This window comes from Haemaphysalis longicornis, unplaced genomic scaffold (genome assembly GCF_048455015.1).
Source record: "Haemaphysalis longicornis isolate Haplotype H1 unplaced genomic scaffold, Haemaphysalis longicornis Haplotype H1 scaffold_9, whole genome shotgun sequence".
In the NCBI taxonomy this organism is placed as follows: Eukaryota; Metazoa; Arthropoda; class Arachnida; order Ixodida; family Ixodidae; genus Haemaphysalis; species Haemaphysalis longicornis.
This window is the reverse complement of record NW_027526460.1, coordinates 53365770-53384855: the sequence shown is the minus strand read 5'-3', so window position 1 is coordinate 53384855 and position 19086 is coordinate 53365770. Positions and strand designations below refer to the sequence as shown.

Here is a 19086-nt window from a genome sequence, read left to right as displayed (position 1 = left end):
TCGGGCGCAGAATAGGTATGGGTTGGGGGGCACTCGGCAAGCACTCCCAAATAATCAAAATAAAGCTACCTCTGTCACTCAAAAACAAAATATCTACAACCAGTGCATACTGACGGTTGTGAGATACGGAGCTGAAACTTGGCGCCTTACCAAACAACTAGAAAGCAAGCTTGGGTGGGCTCAATGGGCCATGAAACGAATAATGTGAGAAATAACACTCAGGGACAGGAAACGAGCTACCTGGATCAGAGAATAAGAAACACTAGCGTCCTTAAACTTGAAGTCCATCATACTTCCCTTTTTCCGATGCCCAACCTATGCCGAAAGCCTATTTTGCCTACCCTCACTGTCGGAGCGCCGAAAATCACCGAATTGTCTCGAAATCGGCCAGCATTGCATTCATGCGGAGCCGCAGAAGTTAAGGTAACTTGGGTTTGTTGGTTCTTCTGCATTACGACAAGAAACAACGCGTACACGCAGACGAGGTAAGGCTCGCGTTTGTAAATTCCTTATCGTCCCTGTTTACGCGTTGTGTTTTTAGGTAGGAGACTGATAACAAAACTGATAACTTTAACGGGACCAATTTAGTGTTCGGAAACCATTCATGTTCTCCGGGGTTTCAAAGTTGAAATCTTCAACGAGTGACGAATGGTTGTTCGCGTTACGTTTTTCGAAGAGCCCTCAGGTTTAACGCCTACGGTACTGCACGTAACGGGATATGGGAGGTACACGGATGTATAGATCATGGGCTCGCGCGTGTGGGCCGAGGTTTTGAAGACCAGCTAGTAATAGGATACCTCGGGCTATACGAACGCGTTCCCGATGACTGGGCGCTCCATCTCTTCCTCGGGCGCGTGGCCTCACTATACATTACATTTGATGCCTGTTGCCATACACTCCCTGTCCCTTCATCTCCTTCTCTCCCACCCCTCTGTCGGTCTTTGTGTTTCTCGCTTGGAGATCGAGTGGGGACGTTTATCCGACGAGACAGCTCCCCTGCGGGCTGCAGATCTGTCTTGTCTGCATACATGCATAGGCGAAGACGGAGCACGAGGCGGGAATTCCTCCCTGCAGCAATAGGTTTCCATGCCGAAGAGTTTCCGCGTGCACGCAGCGAGAACGTCCCATACCTCCTCCGCACACACAAATGCAGACATGTACGCATGCACGCACACACATCCAGACCTAAACAAAAAAACCTAGATACCCGTTTTGTGGTTTATGGTTACGAAGAAGCGCTTCAGCTATGATGCGCGCTGCAGCGGTAGGCTATGGAGTAGGTTGCACAAATCGGAGTTCTCTAACAGGTGACCCAATCATGAGTAGGTAGCGGTGTTTCTTTTTCTTTTTTCAGTTCCATCATAAGTTCAGTTGCACCGGCCGGTAATAAGACCCGCGCCCTCCTATACAGCTAACCGGTACATCCATCACTAATGCAAAGAACCACCGCATTCCCTCCGTCGTTAGACAGGTTTTGCAAGATTGCTAAGCATTTGTGAACCCAACAAAGAAACCCGTCTTTCCGTTTGCAGCGCTTGATTTGTCATGCTTTCGCCGCATACGGAAAAATGCTGGGCTTTCATACCTAGATAAAAAGTGCCTTTCCAGCATTAGACTAGAGTATAATAGTGAAGCCGACTTTCGGTGACCTTTGTATATATTCTTTTATGTGCACGTAGAAATCTTATGGAAGTATTTAGTAGAAGAACCCTGCGCCATCATACTTTAATACCAGATTCATTATATCGCTCCTAAAAATGACTTCTCTGCAATGCATCCATGTGTTGTAGTGAATCCGAATTCAAAAGGGGCGCGGTGCGTAGCAGTGTGGCTTAAAGAGACAGACAACCGATTTTTGTCGCGTATATGTTCTTTAGTTCATATGAAACAGCGTTTTGCATAGCTCGGTAACCACAAGCAATTTCTAAACAAATTGGCGGAAATAATTTTAATTTGGGAACGAACTTCCTGAAATCGAAAGGGTGGCGGTTCGTAGTGTCGAAACTTCACACTACAATATGTGTCCCTGTCACGTGACCTGCAAACCTAGCAGCTACTGTAACTGCTGAAACGTTTATTTACGTAATGAGAACCTTTTAACACAAGTATTTGTACAAGGTTAAATTGTATATGTATTTCTAAACATTATTTTAAAATTGTTAAAGACACGCCGCCCGCCGTCGCTTGGTGGCTCTCAGTGTAGCTAACTGAGCCTCTATGCCCAGAATCAACGGCAGCGTTCAGTAAACAGACCCAGCGAAGGAGCTTTGACGATTCTGCCTGAGTCAGGGGCGTTTGTCCTGCCATAATATTTGATTCCAATTTCCAAATACGCCAAAGGCAGCTTAAAAAAGGGCCCATCTCCCCGCGAGGGGGACTCGAGTAAATGCGTCGCATAGGGGGTGGGTGTATTGCGTTAACGTTTAGTGTTTGGGGAGCTGGTGGTAGTGAATGCGTTGTATCAGCAGCTTCTTGACGTAGTTTGAATGAGTCAAGGATATAAGGCGCGTTCGTAGCCTTTCATTCTGTGTCGGTTTTGTGGCGCAGTGGGAAGAGCACCATGTGCCTCGTGTTCCGCCCACAGGTAGTGAATGCGTTGTATCAGCAGCTTCTTGACGTAGTTTGAATGAGTCAAGGGTATAAGGCGCATTCGTAGCCTTCCGTTCTGTGTCGGCTTTGTGGCGCAGTGGGTAGAGCACCATGTACCTTGCGTTCCGCCCGCAGGGTCGTGGGATCGAAACCAGGCGCCGGTAAGTACTTTTTTTATATAGTGTAGGGGGAGGGGTGCGGACCTGTTGTTGAGAGCGAGGAGGGTAGCGTGATGCGGGAGAGGAGGAGTGGGGGAGACGGCGCACCTGGAACGGCTGTTGCGGACGCCGAGGCACGCCGACAACGCCGGGTGACATCGTGAGTTAAAGAAATGCTCTGCATTAAAAAAAAAAAAAAGGTCGCGCCCGGGGAGAATCGAACTTCCCACCTCCACAACGTGAAGCCAGATTCTACCTATCGTCTATCCCAGCAGATGACGCATCCGTGTAAAATAGACCGTTGCATTAAAAAAACACATAGAGAAACAGGAAACCCTGCGATTCAAACTTTTTTAGCTGGGGGCAAGTTTTTAAATATCGTTTTTCATTTTGCATACAGACAAAAGTATGTTGCCGAGCTACTGTATGTCATGGTTGCCAGCATTATTTTTGGGAGGGACACATACGGCTCGTAGATATAAACATTTCGATTTAAAAAGTTCTAGGGCGTTATCAGCAAAACCGTTTCTCGTCAAGGCGCTTTAAGTGATGCCCTTTCATTTGGGATCGAGAATATATACTCGACAATAATCGGTTGTCTGTCCCTTTAAGCATTTATCCGGCAATTCCCGCTTGGAGAGCAGTTTGTGCAAATTCTTCTTTTCACTACTTGAATTACTTGAGGTACCTGCAGCTGCTTTAGTTAGATTGGGCAATGACCTATCACAGTTTTTTTTATTTTTTCAGGTGGTACGTTCTCCGAAATGATTCGGGGGGTACGGAGGTCACAACCCTTTTTAATGATATTCCCAGCATACGCAGAAGATGATGCCTGTGTACGCTTAGCCAGAGAATTACCTAACACAGAATATTATGTGTGCCTGACTCCAAGCAAAGCGCGTTCCGTCATGACACCCCTTTCCGCATCACTGTCATGATCTGAGCGAAGAGACTCGTGGAATCCCCCTCTTCAGGGGTTAACAGTTGAGAGTCGTCCCCCTCAACTGTCCACCCCACTTCGATTGCGCCTTACAGCTTGCAGTTACAAAGCTTATCAGAGTCGGGTTTTGTGCATGTGTCGGAAGGTACCCCTTCCCTGTAGGTAAGTGAAAGTGGGAAAGGATCGAATGGGGTGGGATAGGCCAGAATTATTTTTTCATTTTTTCAGCGATTCTAAAAGGACGGAGAAGGACTTCAGCAGGGAGTGAGTCTAATAGAGAGAGAGAGAGAGAGAGAGAGAGAGAGAGAGAGAGAGAGAGAGAGAGAGAGAGAGAGAGAGAGAGAGAGAGAGAGAGAGAGCGTTTTTGTGTGTGCGTGCGTGTGTGTGCGCAGTAGTGACGTTCGCGAGTATATCAGGCGTTTTTTTTAAAGCCAAACTCACCTAACGGGAATTGCGAAACTTTGTTACCTGGAATAAATGCAACGCTGTCAAAGCTATTATATGAAATATTTTACATGCCAGCTAGGGGCAGTTCATGGCCACAAGTAGTTAAAAATAATGCGGTGAATTTGAGAATATTGAGTTAATAAGTTTGGATTTCGTTCATATTGAATTAAAACACTCAAGTTGAGGCGGTGATCTTATGACTAAAACTTCATTTAAATTGACTTTCAAGAACGGTGCGATTCAGTTTTGGCGGAAAAGGCATAAAACATGCGCAACAAGGCTTCAAGAACAGTATAACTGTATATGGAGAACATCTGAGTCCTCTTGGCATCATTAGCAGCCCTTTCCGAATTCTTCCGAAGGATAATTTTCTTGGGCACGCCTAAAGGCACTTACGAACTAAGTAAGCTCTTGTTTGCCTTTCCATGACTTTTGAAAACGCTGCACAAGAAGGATACTAATGTATTCTTCTTCCCCTTAATGAACTGGTTCGTATACCCTCAGGGCGGAGGGGGGGGGGGATTTTCCGGCCTTGTAAGCAGCGGCTATTTATTTAAGTTATAAAAAGGTAAATATGGGATAAAACCATAAATATAACCAGAGTTGCTCCGTACGGAGGGGACAGACAAGATGAAATCATTGGTTCACATATCTCTCCGTTTCCTTTCGTTCACTTCTTTTTCCGTTCATTTCGTCGTCGACATTTGGGGACAGACCTTTCGCCAATATCGTAATTTCTCTCTAAATTTATGATAATCCAGCGAAAAACAACAAAAAATTCAGAAAACACGCACGAAACAGTCCGAGCAGTCAAGCCAAAAGCAAACTCCCATGGGGCGAATGGATTTTGCTCATTTTTATCCGTGAAGCAGCAGGATCTGGCTCATTTTTTTATACGAACTACGATCTGCGTATACACGTTTGCAAGGGCGTTAGCTCGCCTAATTTCTTGCCACTTCTTTTTTAGAAAAAATGTTGCCATGTTTTTCTGGTCACTGCAGTTTTATCTGGCTTAGTTTCAGTTTCGGATCTGGCTATATCCGAAAAAAAAAACGCCTTATATGTAAACACACATGCTCTTCCATCATAATGCAATGTAGCTGTTACCGAATGTGCTCCTGTTCTCTCTATGTGTGTTCGTTTTTTGTTTGCGCTCTAGTATTGCGTTTTGTTACTCGTTTTTGTTGTTGTTTGTCAGCAAATACGCCTTGCGGAAAGACAACTCGTTTCAAAAGTACTGTAACCCACGTTTTAATTGCCATATTCTAGAAAAAAATCACACAAAGCTTGACAGCGAAGATGGCTATCACTGCGCATATTTAATAGCATACTTCAGTTCCAAACGGCTGCTAGCTCCCGTCCGCTGTAATGGGGGCTTCTTCACGATGAGTACGGCTACAGAAACTGGCTGTAACTCATGTTCTGCGACAAAGATTTCAAAACACATGTTTCGACATTTGTGCGGTCAGGCTCATTCAATAAACCGTAGAAATTTCCTCAGCATTCCCATAAACAGGCAGTTCTCGCAGTACATTACTACGGTATTGCCTCCGGAATTTTTTTTTATTCCTGTTACTATTCCCTTGCGAACTCGTGGAAAGCAGTGACGCACCGGAAAGACGGGCAGACTGATCTCAACACCATGCGGAAGTCGACCTTTAACGACATCAATCATCACCTCCGCTCCGTGCTTTCTGTTCCGTTCCCGCACCCTGTATCGACCATCTGTCACGAAGAAAAGGAAGTCGGCTGAGCCGTCGTGTGCGGTCGCCATCGACAGCAATTGTGGCTGGCGCGCATAAAGTGAAAAGATTAAGACGCGTGGGATATAGATTGGCGCGAGGTCGCACACCACGCGTGCACCAACCACACCGCTTTCTCGCGTCTCCCGCAGCACACGGCCACCATGGGTGCATTTGCATCGATTTTCTCCTTGCTACATTGTACGTAGCTTGTACGCCATCGCTCATTCCACCATAGCTCCGCGCGCGTCGTCGTCGTGGAGCTGCCTGCGTTGCCGACTGCACGCGAGCTTTTCCCGAGGACCTGCCCGTGCGCGGAGCCATAAAGTACATGTCTTTGTGGGTCACTGTGTGTGGGCGGAGAGTCGACGCTCGAGTGATGGGGAGAGGAGGAAATAAGGAGAAAGCGCGTTCCTTGCGGCGAGGTCACAGTTGGTAGTTCCGATGGGAACGAGAAAGGTACGAGCTATAACGGCAGATGGATGAATGGCCTTCCCGTGTATACATAGAAGCTGATAGGAGCGTTTTATATTGCTTCGGATGCGCTGGCACCAATTAAGTTGGGTGCAGGGAGAGGCCGGAAGCAGGCGGCACGATGGATAGGCTGTCGGAATCTGTCTTGGCCGAGATGGGCGGGTGACCCAAGGCCCCGCGCCGTCCTCGACTGCGAAGGCGAACCCGAGCTTTAGCCGGTACATGAGTTTCTCGACACCGCTAGCAAGTTTGTATTTTTGTTGTTTTATGCACGATAAAAAGCTGTGTGCACGGGAACTAGGCTCGCCAGCCAGTGACAGCATGAGGTACGTCACACGGAGGAAGGCGCTTTGAACCTACTCCCAAAGCTCAGGCTCTGATATTGAAATTCACCATTGCCGGTAGCCTCTCAGTTCTAGTTACGATGAACTGAAGCTAATGCCTAACCCACTTCACTCATTGAGCGTGAAAGAGCATCTATTAAGATTGGTCCCACTTTCGCGCGCAAGCGTAAGGGCCGCGACTATGAAATCCGCGAGACTACTATATCTGAAGTCGCCGAGTTGGTAGAGGGGAGCGAGGACCTGACTTGGAGGATGCTTGTAGGTGGAAAAAGGAGCAAACGTCAGCGAAGGAGAGGAAAAACGACACGTGCCTCTCGAGGTTAAATTGGAAGCCCCGCACAAATAAAACAGACACACACACACAAAACAGCAACGCACCTCCTACTGGCCCTCCTGGGAGAAACCCGCGGAACATCTGTGCAGACGAAAACTTCAAGACCACAAGTCACGGATACGTGCACAGCCGACTACCGATCGACTACTACAGCCGACTACTACTGCCCACCACAGGTGGAGCAGTAGTGTAAACGTTTATTGGCCACAAGTGGAAGGGATAGCAGGGGATGAACTCCTGCGTTGGTCTTGGAAATGATAATTCTGTGTTGTTGGCGTTCTATCCGGCATGCCACGGCCTGCCGCAACACGAACAGCCCGGGTCACGAGGCCCCGCTGGTTATCAGGATTACGACCGTGTGATAACAATCGTGGTCGTCGAAACCACCCACAAAGTAGATGAGGCCTTCCAGCATGGCCCCGCCGTGGTAGGCCCTCTGATGCGTGTTCTGCAGAGGTTGGAGCAGCCATCGACTGGAACGGCAGTTGTACGGGAGGAGGTGGTTGCTCGCGCCGCCGGTCCAGCCCCCGACCATGAAGAGTACGATCTTGGGAACCTTCTGTTTGAGCCAGCGCCGCTCGGACAGGTCCGGTCTCGTCCTCCAATAAACGTCGCTCAGCGTCCGCTTGACTACAAATAACACTTCGAGCGCCGGCTTGCTCGCACGCACCAGGCGATCACTCTCGACTTTCCCCATGTCTGCGTGGCTGCAGAAGGCGATCCTTATCAGCGGCAGTTGCCGGGGGAAATGGCCTCGGCAGTCCTCAATGTTACCGGCGATCCACTTGAGAATGGCGCCAAAGGCGCTCTCAACCTCATTCGGCATTAGAAGCTCGTCATCGTGCAGCACGCTGATAAGCTCTTCGGGCATCAGTGATGGGAACTCGGAGTTCGCGGCCAAGACGTTGTCAAAGTTTCGCACTATGTAGCGAAAGGCTTTGCTAGAGACCCTATGGTACTCGTTGCCCAAAGACAATTGGTAGGTGCAGACGCAGTCCTCTGGTTCCGAATTCCCCCCCAGCAGCTGAAGACAGTGGTCCCGTACCGTTGTGATGTCCAGCGCCCCGGCTAAGTCGAGCACCTCGCGGGCGTTGTGAAGGCCTGCGCTCTCTTGAATCGGAACCTGGTAGGCAAGGTCGACGAGGAGCTCGAACATTTTGGAGCTCAGGTCACTCACGTTTGCTTTGCTGATGGGTGGCCACGCAATGTCTTCGTGCTCTGGCGTCCTTTCGAAAAGAAAGCTCGTCTTCTCTTTAGAGCAGGATAAAAACGCCCCACAGCCCGTGTATCTGGTGGCGAGCACAAAGCGATGCTCCCATAACTCGGCACAGTCGGTGGTCCGGAGCACGACATCGCAGTGCTCGCGGGATGTCGTCAGCGCTCTGAGCGCGGGCATGGAACTGGCCATGAACTCGGGTTGCGAGTTGTTTTCGCGGCCGTGATCACTGAAAAGCTGCCTGGTAGAAGTCGCTGCCGTGCCTTTGTCCTCGGAGGCGCTCCGGTCGTCAGTGGAGTCTACGGCGGCTTTCGTCCTGGGGAGGCCAGGAGCTCGCGGGTCGCACGACGTCAGAGCTCAAGAGGGTGGGTGTCGAGCGCGGCCGCCGGTGTTCGAACAGCAGTGCTGGGGCGCACACGCGTTTCTCAGCTGATCGACGCAACGGCCGATGCAAATCTTCGGCAGAACTGCGGAGTGGCGCGAGCTGCAGTGAAGGCGCTATCTTCTTCCTCATCCAGCAGTTGGTCCTGATGCTTATGACAATACTGCTGGAAGGCTAGCATCGGAAATTTACGTGCAGCCGGATGTTATTCAAGGGTGATAGTCCGTTCCGTGATTGGTGCAAGCCCGACACTTCGGGTGCGATGCACAACGTAATTGATCTTGTTTATATGGTGCACCTTTCCCTAAACCCGACCTAAATGATATCGAACCATCTTTATTTACGAAAACAATACGTAGTATTGAGATAGGAGATAATAGTACATTTGAGAGTGAAAAAATTAACAGTGGCTTAGCTTGGATATGCCAGGATGTACGTAACGTGAGCTAAGGTTCAGCTGGTTATTCTCAGCTTTCCTGGTTGTCTAGGATTAGCTTGATTATCATGCTTACTGCTGCTTCAATGACATACACACGGTATAAGCATTATGTGACACATGTATATTAATCAAGCGGCTCCGGAGCAGCGTCACCAATGGCCCCAGAGCTAAGATGGTTCCACAGGCGCATGCCAGTGTTGCTGCGCCGCACGAGCCATCGGTTCCACACCCGGGCACCCATCGCATGGTCATCAAGTGGACCGGGCCGCCACGTGCGGAACGGAGGTCGGGGAAGACTCTAGGCGCCTGGGGTGTGTGAGAGACGCCGGGCAGCGAGCAACGTTCTGTGCGCCGTGTGACGTCACTGCTCTTCGCGCATGCTCGGCACGGCTCTCCAGGAGCCACGCGCAACTGCTCAACCTCGGCCAGTGTAGCTCACGCTACAAAAACGATGCCGGGTCTCAAAACAGAAGCATTGCGGGGGCTTGAAACCAGAACGTTCTTGTCAAAACCCACCATTCTACTCCTAGGATACTCTGTCATTTTTTTATTGCAGGCTACTCAGTTCTAACAACGGACTTACATAAACACTTGTTCAGAAATTCAGAGAAGGTTGCACTCACACGCACGACTCGAATGGAGAAGCTGTTGTTGGTGAGCATTGCGGGACACGGAGTTAAGTTTCAGTATCATGTTAAGTTTCAGTAGCAGGCCTCCGCGAGCATACCTCGTTCGACGGGCGCATTTTTCAAGGTTACCGATCGACGTGCCATATTTCCTTCCCCCAATGCAAAGACTTTCGCCTTAACGCTACTGCATACCGTCCACAACGGAGACCTGCAGCAATGTAATCCGCCTTGGCTCTCATAGATCTCTCTATCTCCCGCTCAGGCATCAATCATGGCGGTGCGCGTGGAATTGTATACATATATCCGTGCAGCACGAGCTAAGTCAAGGTCTCCGCTGTGCCAACGTGAAGGAGTTGATACAGTGCGCCGGCGTGTCCGCACACCGTCAGGGCTGCAGTGCCCGTCCTTGGCAGCGACGGTTGGAGCCTGCCAACAGCCATTCGGGTCCATACCTCCACCGGAAGATGCTGACAAAGAAAAGAAAATTAGCACTCTTCTCTATTTTCTTTGTCGCCCCAGAGCACGGCGTAAGAAATAGTTCAGGTGGTGGCACTCCGCCGTCCCCTCGTCAACCGGCGTGGCCAGGATTCCAGGGCTTGAATGAGTTCGGGGAACACACTCTCATTTTATATATGATTTGATTTAATTACGGGGTTTAACGCACTGAAGCTATACAAGGGCTAATAGAGGCGCGTCGCTGTGGAGGGCTGCGGATTAATTTGTGCTAGCTGCGGATATTTAAAGTGCACAAAAATCTCGTAAACATGGGCGTTTTTGCTTTTCGCCTCCATCAGAAAAGTGGCCGCCGGGGTCGGTATTTGCACCCGTGTCCTTGGACTCAGCTGCCGCTCAGCCACCGCGGCGGCCATATTCGCATTATGGGCGCGTTCTCGACCTCACGAATTCTCATCTGTGAATTCGTCATGCTTTTTTGCTTACTTGAAACGTAAGCAATCACGGACGTGTGCGCGTATAGCTCTGACAACATGCCGTGAAATTTGACGTGTGGCTTACAGAGATCGCTACTAAGCATACTATTTTGAGCATAAAAGGTATAGAAGCACTTGCTACGTATTGTAAAATTTTGGACGGCAGCTGAGGCTCGCAAAAGAAACACATTTCTTACGGCTACAATAGGCGTGACTATTAAAAGGCGATCAAGTAACGTTGATCCAAACGCGAGTGAGAGGCCTGTGTTAATCTAAGAACATCGTGCAATATTTTCTTCGGTACCTACTTATTTTAGTAAATTAATTGAGTTCTCTTCTCCAATATTAACTTGGAAGCTGTTTCTTGTGTTATCACATTCTAGGTCATCGCCACGGCCACGCTATCGTCTGCTGCTACATTACACGAAGTTTATGCCACGACTACAGAAAGAGAAGGCCGTGATGATCGGTTCTGTGATGCGGTAAGGACAGCGAAACAAGCGCTACACCTTATAGATGAAAGCGTACAAATGCCGCCGATTAACTAGTTCGTCACGCTCGAACTCGATGACCGCGGTAATGAATAAAAGTGAGTGTTCTCTGTTATTTTTCTCTTGAATTCGATCATGTAACCAACGTGTGTACGCATTGAGGCTTATAGGTGTCCGGGAATATTGCCCACAACCTTTAGGAACTTGGAGTACGTATTCGTCTGTAATCCTGTCAGTGTTGTTTCCTGCTCCTCGTCCAGTTCTTTACCAGGTGGCACGCACTTCCTTCTACCTAGACTATAGTGCTGCAGAATGTTGAGTACGTGGTGGGCATTTTCCGAGCCGTTGTGGCAAAGTGATGCGTACCCACAGTTGCGCATACCCGCTGTGGGATATTGGAGAACACTTTAGAAGCAGGCGCGCATGTTGCGGCGGCACGTGTTATGCGGGCGCTATTAAGGCATGCACCAAGATAAATGAATCAATCACAGCGCAGACTCTGTAGAAGAGTCGACAGCAAGGAATTGCGTGTTTGGGCTATTAATGCAGCGTGAATAATCTGAAGCTTATCGAAATGTTACACACATGCAGTAAAACACGAATGCGTGCTGCTTTCACACTATATTCCGTCATTGGAGCAGTATCTCTTGCTGTGCCCAGGAGTGACAGCACCCAATATCTTCTTCTGCCCCATCATAGCACTGTTGTCTAACTTCAATTTTCATATACACCGTTAACCAAAGCAGTTATGCTTTATTCGACACGCTTGCGCGCCATTCGCGTTCACGAAGCGAAACGTCAATATCAGATTTTTTTTTCCTCGTGGGGATTAATTCGCACTAGAAATAATGAAATCGATCCCTAAGACTTCCACTATAGCGTTTTGCGATAGAAAGCCCACAAGAAAAATTTGGCTGCGATTATCTACCGTACAAAAAGCGTTTGAAATGAGTCAGGTGAATATCTTCGGAAGCGTTTACTGTCCTCATAACAGTGGTACCTGGTACCTTTGAGCAATGGCGAAAAGGTGCGATTGCGAAATGTCTAGGTGCGGAAGGCAGTACAAAGGCGAAGACGGCAGCTTTCTCGGGCTTTCTCTGCTTAATTCAAAAGACGCGGCCGTGAGTCACAGCCAGCATCTCGCGTTAGAAATTTCCTCGTAAACGCAACCAGCTGCGGCGCTGCACGCAGTGATCAAGTTCGGGCCATTGTGCCACTGACGGGTCTGGATATCGTTTCGCTCGATGAGCGACACCGTCGTACCGCCGTCGAACCCTCAGGCCACGTAGATGCTTCCTTCCGGGAGCACGGCCACAAAGTTGCTTCTCGGGAAGGCCATGCTGGGCAGATCGGACCAGTGGCCTCCACGCGCGTCCATTCTCTCGGCCGTCTCCAGCCTGAAGGCAACGTCGAAGCCACCCAGCACGTAGATCCCGTCGTGGTGCACGACCGCTTTCAGACCGCTGCGGGGACTCGACATGCTCATCACGTACGACCACGCATCAACCGAGGGGTCGTAGCACGCGACGCTGTCGAGCACTTCGCGGCCCGTGAAGTCGCCCATGATGTAGATGCGTACGGCGGCCGCCGCAGCGCAGGCATCGCTCCGGACTGCGTTCATGGACGCGATGAGCTTGCACTGGTTGCTCTTGGCGTCATACCGGTCGCAGGACGATGTCCGGTCCTCACCGTCGAAGCCGCCCATGGCGTCTATGTAGCCCTGTAGGACTGCTACGCTCACGTAGCAACGAGCCGCTGGCATGCTCGATCTTGATGTACACTTGCGCCGCGACGCGTCCAGAGTAACGACCTTGTGGGAGCACTCGTGGCCGTGGAAGCCGGCTACAAAGGACTTGAGGCCACCCGGAATGGCCACATCGTGGTAGGCCCTGGGATGCGTCTTCTGGCGAGGCTTGAGCAGCGAGCGACTGGAACGGCAGTTTTACGTGAGCAGGTGGTTGGTCCCACCGCCGAACGTGAAGAGTACGTCCTTGGGAACGCGCGGGTTGAGCCAGCGCCGCTTGGACAGGTCCGGTCTCGTCCTCCAATAAACGTTGCTCCGCGAATCCTGGCCCAGCGTCCGCTTAACAAACGACACTTCGAGTGCCTGCTCGCTCGCGCACACCAGGGGATCGCTCTCGACTTTCGCCATGTTTGCGCGTCTGCAGAAGGCGAAGGTTATCTGTGGCAGGAGTCGCGCCAAGTGCACCTCGCGTACGTTGTGAAGGCCTCCGCGCTCGTGAATCGGCACCCGGTAGGCGAGGTCGATGAGGAGCTCTAGCATTTCTGAGCTCAGGTCACTCACGACTGCTTTGCTGAAGGGTGGCCGCACAACGTTTTCGTGCTGCGGGGCCCTTTGGAAACGAAAGCCCGTTCTCTCTTCAGAGCCGGAGAAAAACGCCCCACAGCCCGCGTATGTGGCGGAGAGCACGAAGCGATGCGTCCAGATCTCGGCACCGTCGGTGGTCCGGAACACGACATCGCAGTGCTCGCGGGCTCTCCTCAGCGCTCTCAGCGCGGGCATGGATCGGGCCGGGAACTCGGGCTGCAAGTTGCGGTGGCGCTCGTGATCACGGAAAAGCGCTCGGGCAGAAGCTGTTGCCGTGCCGTTGCCCTTGCAGGCGCTCAGGTCGTCAATGCTATCCCCCGAAGCGTTCATCCTGGGGTGGCCGAGGATCCCACGGGTAGTACGACGCCAGAGCTCAGAGGTAGGGTTAGACGAGCGCGGCCATCACTGTTCGAACAGCAGTTCTGGGGCGCACGCCCGTTTCTCAGCTGACCTGCGCACTGGCCGATGCAGATCTGCGGCAGCACTGCGGAGTGGCGCGAGCTGCAGTGAACGCGTTAGCTTCTTCCTCGTCCAGCAGCTGTTTCTGAGGCTTATGACAATGCTGCTGGCTGGCTATAGCATCGGGAATTTACTCGCAACGGGGTCTGATTCCAGGGCAATTATCCGTTCCGAGATTGGTGCAAGCCCGGCGCTTCCGGTGCGATGCAGAATGTAATTGATCGTGTTGATATAGTGCAGGTTTTTCCCCGCCAGGGGGCCGTCACAGACGGTCACGTTTTGTATGGGCCCCTGTTGTGAACCTCGAAATCGGAGGACTACCCTGAGTGGTATGTGAATGCCTTTACCATCGGGCTCCTAACGTCACTTCGGCACCTCAAGTGCTATCGGGGAGCCTCTCTTACCTTAATTATCGGACTCTCAAATTTCACGGCGGCGGCGCTTTTGCTAAGCCCACCGCGCCAAAGCTATTCCATACTGTTGCCTCCAGCCATGCGGGCGTGTGCAGAGCCCCCATTTCCAGCGCCAGTGGCAGTTCAGAAACCCATGGAATTCAACCAACCGAATGGCCGCACTGTCCTACAGGAGAACCCCTGGAACGATGTCATCTGCTAACGCCTCAACAATGTGTCTTCGAAGCCACCGCTCAACGCCACTTTAGCCTTACCGCCGCAACGCGGTGAGCCACCTGTTTCACATACCACTAGCGCCAACGCTCGCCGCACACCGCAACCGCGGTTGGCGTAATACAATTACACCATTGTGTATTAACCCCACTCGCGCCTCAACGTTGCGCCCTGAACACCTCGTACCCTCCTTCAAAGCCTCGCAACGGCAACTGCTATTTCCCAGCAGCAATTTTACAACACCGCCGTTATCCATATCCCAACGCAAGTACGCCCGTCGCAAGTACGTCGCAAGTACGCAAGTACGACCAAGTCCCGGTCACACCATCACGCTGAGCAAGATTACATTTGCGCAAACCGGTGGAGTACAATCCGAACTCGTGCCATACAGGAAGCCACCCCCATACACTTGCCGGGACGTCATCTATGGTTTGGACCCGGAAACAACAAATGAAGCTCTCGCCGACCTCCTACAAGCCAACAAGCCTCACCTCATACATGCTCGTTTCATGGGGCGAACCACCTCGGCACTCCTCACCTTCCAGGGCCCTCACTTACCCTTCTACGTGAAAGTCGGCATCCTGCTGTTCCCGTGCCGCCCATTCCGCCGGACTCTACAAGCTTGCCAACTGTGGGGGGACGTCGGCCACAGGCAAGATGTCTTCCCGCATCCCGACCGCCCGACATGCCTGAACAATCCTCTCTCAGACCTAAAAGACCCATTCCCGCACACCCAATTACCAAGCCTCGCTCCACTCTGTACAAACCGCCCCTCCAGCATCGGACGTCGACCCCCGACAGTTGAGGTGGTCAGCTGTTGTCCCGCGCTCCCCTGCCGCTCACTCATTACCCCTATCCCCACGCTACCTGCAGCACCATCTTAAACCACACTCCCCCCGGTCCCGACCACAATAGAACAAGTTCTAGCCGAAATAAAAGAACAAAACGCGGCCATGCTCTAACTTATTGGAGACCTCGAAAGCGCTAACCGCCCCTCCCAACAAGCCCTTAAACCCCCCCCTTCCCCCCTTCCCGAGACTGCCTCCCTAATCCAACACTCCCTCTCTGACGAACCAGCCGACGCCCTCCTTTACGAAAATATTCGTATACCCAAGTCGTGCCACTTGTCGAAAACCAAATCACCAATGCCTTGACTGCTAGAACTCAACAGGACTATTACCGCCACTGACCAGACTCTCCTTCAGCTCACTGACTCCCTCACCCAGCGCACGACCGCCCTAAAAGAGGCGAGCCGCTTACCCAGGCTATTCTGCAGCGCCTTTATGCCCTCGATGGCGACACGACTTATCAGCCACAGAAAAGCCGAAAATATCTCCGCATCCCGATGCCCAGATAGCCACCGCCAACCCCCATCCCGCCGGGTGATTACTGACCCCTCCGTGATTACCGTTTATCAATGGAACTGCCTGTCATTTAACAGCAAAAACCCAGCTCGGCCACTATAACATCTCCCCCGGACGTTATTGCCCTCCAGGAAACCGATAAGCCAACTCCATTGCTTAGCGGCTTCGAATGTTTCACCTGGGATCCCTCTCACCGCACAGCAGTGTTGTTCTCTAAAATATTCACGGCGCAACAGCACGATGTTCCTTCCTCCACTAATCACACTATCGCCGGGATTCTTCCTACTCACCCGGGTGAACACAGCCTTTTTACCCAAATGTGTACACTCCGCTGCAACACCCGCTTAAGGTTGTCAACCCCCTCCTCCTGACAGCAGCACAAAAAGCCGGCACTAACCCTCTTCTCCTGCGTGGGGATTTCAGCGCCCCCACCACTCATGGGATTATAACCAAGCTACAAAGACAGCTACTGCCCTCCTTCACGCAACGCAACACTATACATCACCATACATCCACGCTCTATAACGACTTAGCCCTCCCGACCCGTATAAGAAGCAGTGATTGCCGCGACATGAACCTTGAACTGACTTTCGAAAGAAATTCCCCGCATCTGGAATGGCAGAGACTACCCGATACTTTGGGAGCGACCATCACATTCTGGCACTCACTCTTCACCGCCTTCCCCTCAAGCGGAAAATAGATCACGCTACCATCATCTATTGGTCCATGTTCCTCAAGGATCCCACAGCTCTGCAGGATCACATCCCGGATCTCGAAGAATGGACATCGCAGCTCCTCTCCTTGGTCCAAAAAAACATCCAGAAGCGCACTACCATCGAGCCTCCTCGATTATCAGTCCTAGATCGTCCGCGGACTGCCCGAGACGCGGTCCGGCGATCAATTCTCTCATGTATTCCTACGGGACTTCCGGTCCGAACGCCGTCCCCGTACTGCCCGCAGACGGTCCAGAATTGGTAAATCGAGGAGGCCCATTATTCCCCTCATTAGAGACCATCCCTCTGTGGACGCCCATCCCTCACATCTGTGAACGGCCAGACGAGGCCTTGTAAACCGCTGGAAGACGCGGAAGCACTATCGCTCGCTAAAGCGCCGCATAGCTGAAGTCACCCAGCGTGCAGCGCAATATGTTGAAACCTCCCAAACTCAAAAGTGGCGCTCATTTTGTGAAGAGCCGCAGGGTACGCTTAGCACCAAGCGCGCGGCGCGTATTCTGAGAAACCTGCTGGGCTCAAAACCCCCAAGATTGCCGCGAATCACCACATTCAACGTATGGTTCATAACCCCATCCCCTTCTAAACACCCTGCGCATGAAGTTCTTCGGGCCTCCGCAAACACCACCACCCTCTCCATCCGAAGACTACAATGGTGCTGCGAAACCTCGCTTAATGCCCCTTCTCGATTCAAGGGGTCTATTCGTTTCACCTGCACCACGTGAACCAGTTCAGGCGGTGCGGCACCTCGCCGTTTGTTTCAGTGGTGCAGCTCGCGGCACCTGAACCGCGCCGTTCGATTCACCGGTGGTGCCTACGGGTGCAGGACGAGTTCATGGCTTCGCCTGCAATCCCTGCCGAGGAGGTGCAGAAGCAGACGAAAAAAGTGCAGGGCTGGTTCCGCCGATGGCGGAACCCACTTTGCACCGCTGTGAACTGGTTCAAGAGGTGCAGGCTGAATCGAATAGACCCAAGAATTGCAGCATGCCCTCACCCGCATTACCCGCCATACCACCCCCAGAAAGGATCGGATAACCAACAAAAACCGACGAAACATCGACGAAGACACCTTCGACTCCCTCCTTACCCTTTTCAACAAGCACTGAGCGGCCGGCACACTCCCTTTTCAATGGCGCGTCCACGCCGACATCACCCTCATCCGGAAGCAGCACAAACCAATCTCCATTGACAACCCTCGACCAATTTTCCTCACCTCATGCCTGGGTAAAGTTTTCAAGCACCTCGTTCCCTCCCGACTCACGGCATTCCTGGAAGACAATAACGACAACAAATACAATAACAGTAACCTTGAGAGACACGTGTTCATGCTCCTCCCCTGCTCTGCTTGGTCCTTCTCTCCCCCTCCAGACACCCACCATCCTCCTCAGGCACCAAATTACACCTTTGAGCTGGGCGACTTCAGATATAAACTCACCGAAAAGTGCCATGGTGGCACGTTCGGCCGCTTTCGCGCAAAAGGTGCCAAAAAGCTTGATAGACGTTCTTGCGCCCTTGTCGAGCTAAGGTAATTACAAATTAGCTTGAGTTCACCGTAACTAGCAATGATAAGCAACCGGCAATGGGGAATTTCAATATCGGAGCCTGAGCTCAGGGAAAGGGTTCAATGCACCTTCCTAACGAACCTCATGCTGTCACTGGCTGGCGAGCCCAGTTCCCGTGTACTGTTGGGCGAGTTGGTAGTTCATTGTAAAAGATGCTACAGCACGAAATAAAACACGGACACAGAAAGACGACGGGACGAGCGCTGTTCCCGCTGTTCCCAGTACCCGTGCCCAGAGCTTTTATCCCGCATAAAACAACAAAAATACAAACTTGCTAGCGGTGTCGAGCAACTCATGTACCGGCTAGAGCGCGGGGTCGCCTTCGCAGTCGAGGACGGCGCGAGGCCTTGGGTCACCCGCCCATCTCGGGCGGCAGGTTCCGACAGCCTATGCACCGTGCCGCCCGCTTCCGGCCTCTCACTGCACCCAACCTAATTGGTGCCGGCGCATCCGAAGCAATATAAAACGCCCCCATCAGCTTCTACACGAGAAGCCATTCATCCGTCAGCCCTTATAGCTCTTACCTTTCTCGTTCCCATCGGAACTAGACCTCTCCGCAAGGAACGCGCTTTCTCCTTCTTTTCTTCTCTCCCCATCAATCGAGCGTCGCCTCTCCGCCCACACACAGTGACCCACTAAGACACGTACTTTATGGCTCCGCGCGCGGGCAGGTTCCGGGGAAGCCTTGCGGCGTAGTCAGCAACGCAGACTCCTCCACGATGACGACGCGCGCGGAGCTATGGCGGAATGACCGATGGCGTACAAGCCGCGTACAATGTAGCAAGGAGAAAATCGATGCAAATGCACCCATGGGTGGCCGTGTGCTGTGGGAGACGTGAGAACGCGACGTGGTTGGTGCACGCATGGTGTACGATCACGCGCCCATCTATCCCACTCGTCT

The 19086-nt window shown here is 51.7% G+C and overlaps 1 protein-coding gene across 1 annotated transcript; it reads right to left on the bottom strand.

Moving 5' to 3' along the window:
* Positions 1–7350: 7350 nt before the first annotated feature.
* LOC144153188 (kelch-like protein 10) lies at positions 7351–8436 on the bottom strand. Its single transcript, XM_077684837.1, has one exon. The coding sequence runs from the start codon at positions 8434–8436 to the stop codon at positions 7351–7353; it is 1086 nt and encodes a 361-aa protein (XP_077540963.1).
* Between the last annotated feature and the right edge of the window lie 10650 nt (positions 8437–19086).

What these genes read in the sequence shown, in the direction of transcription:
- LOC144153188 (XM_077684837.1), bottom strand. Translation starts at nt 8,436, where the DNA reads ATGGCCAGTTCCATGCCCGCGCTCAGAGCGCTGACGACATCCCGCGAG.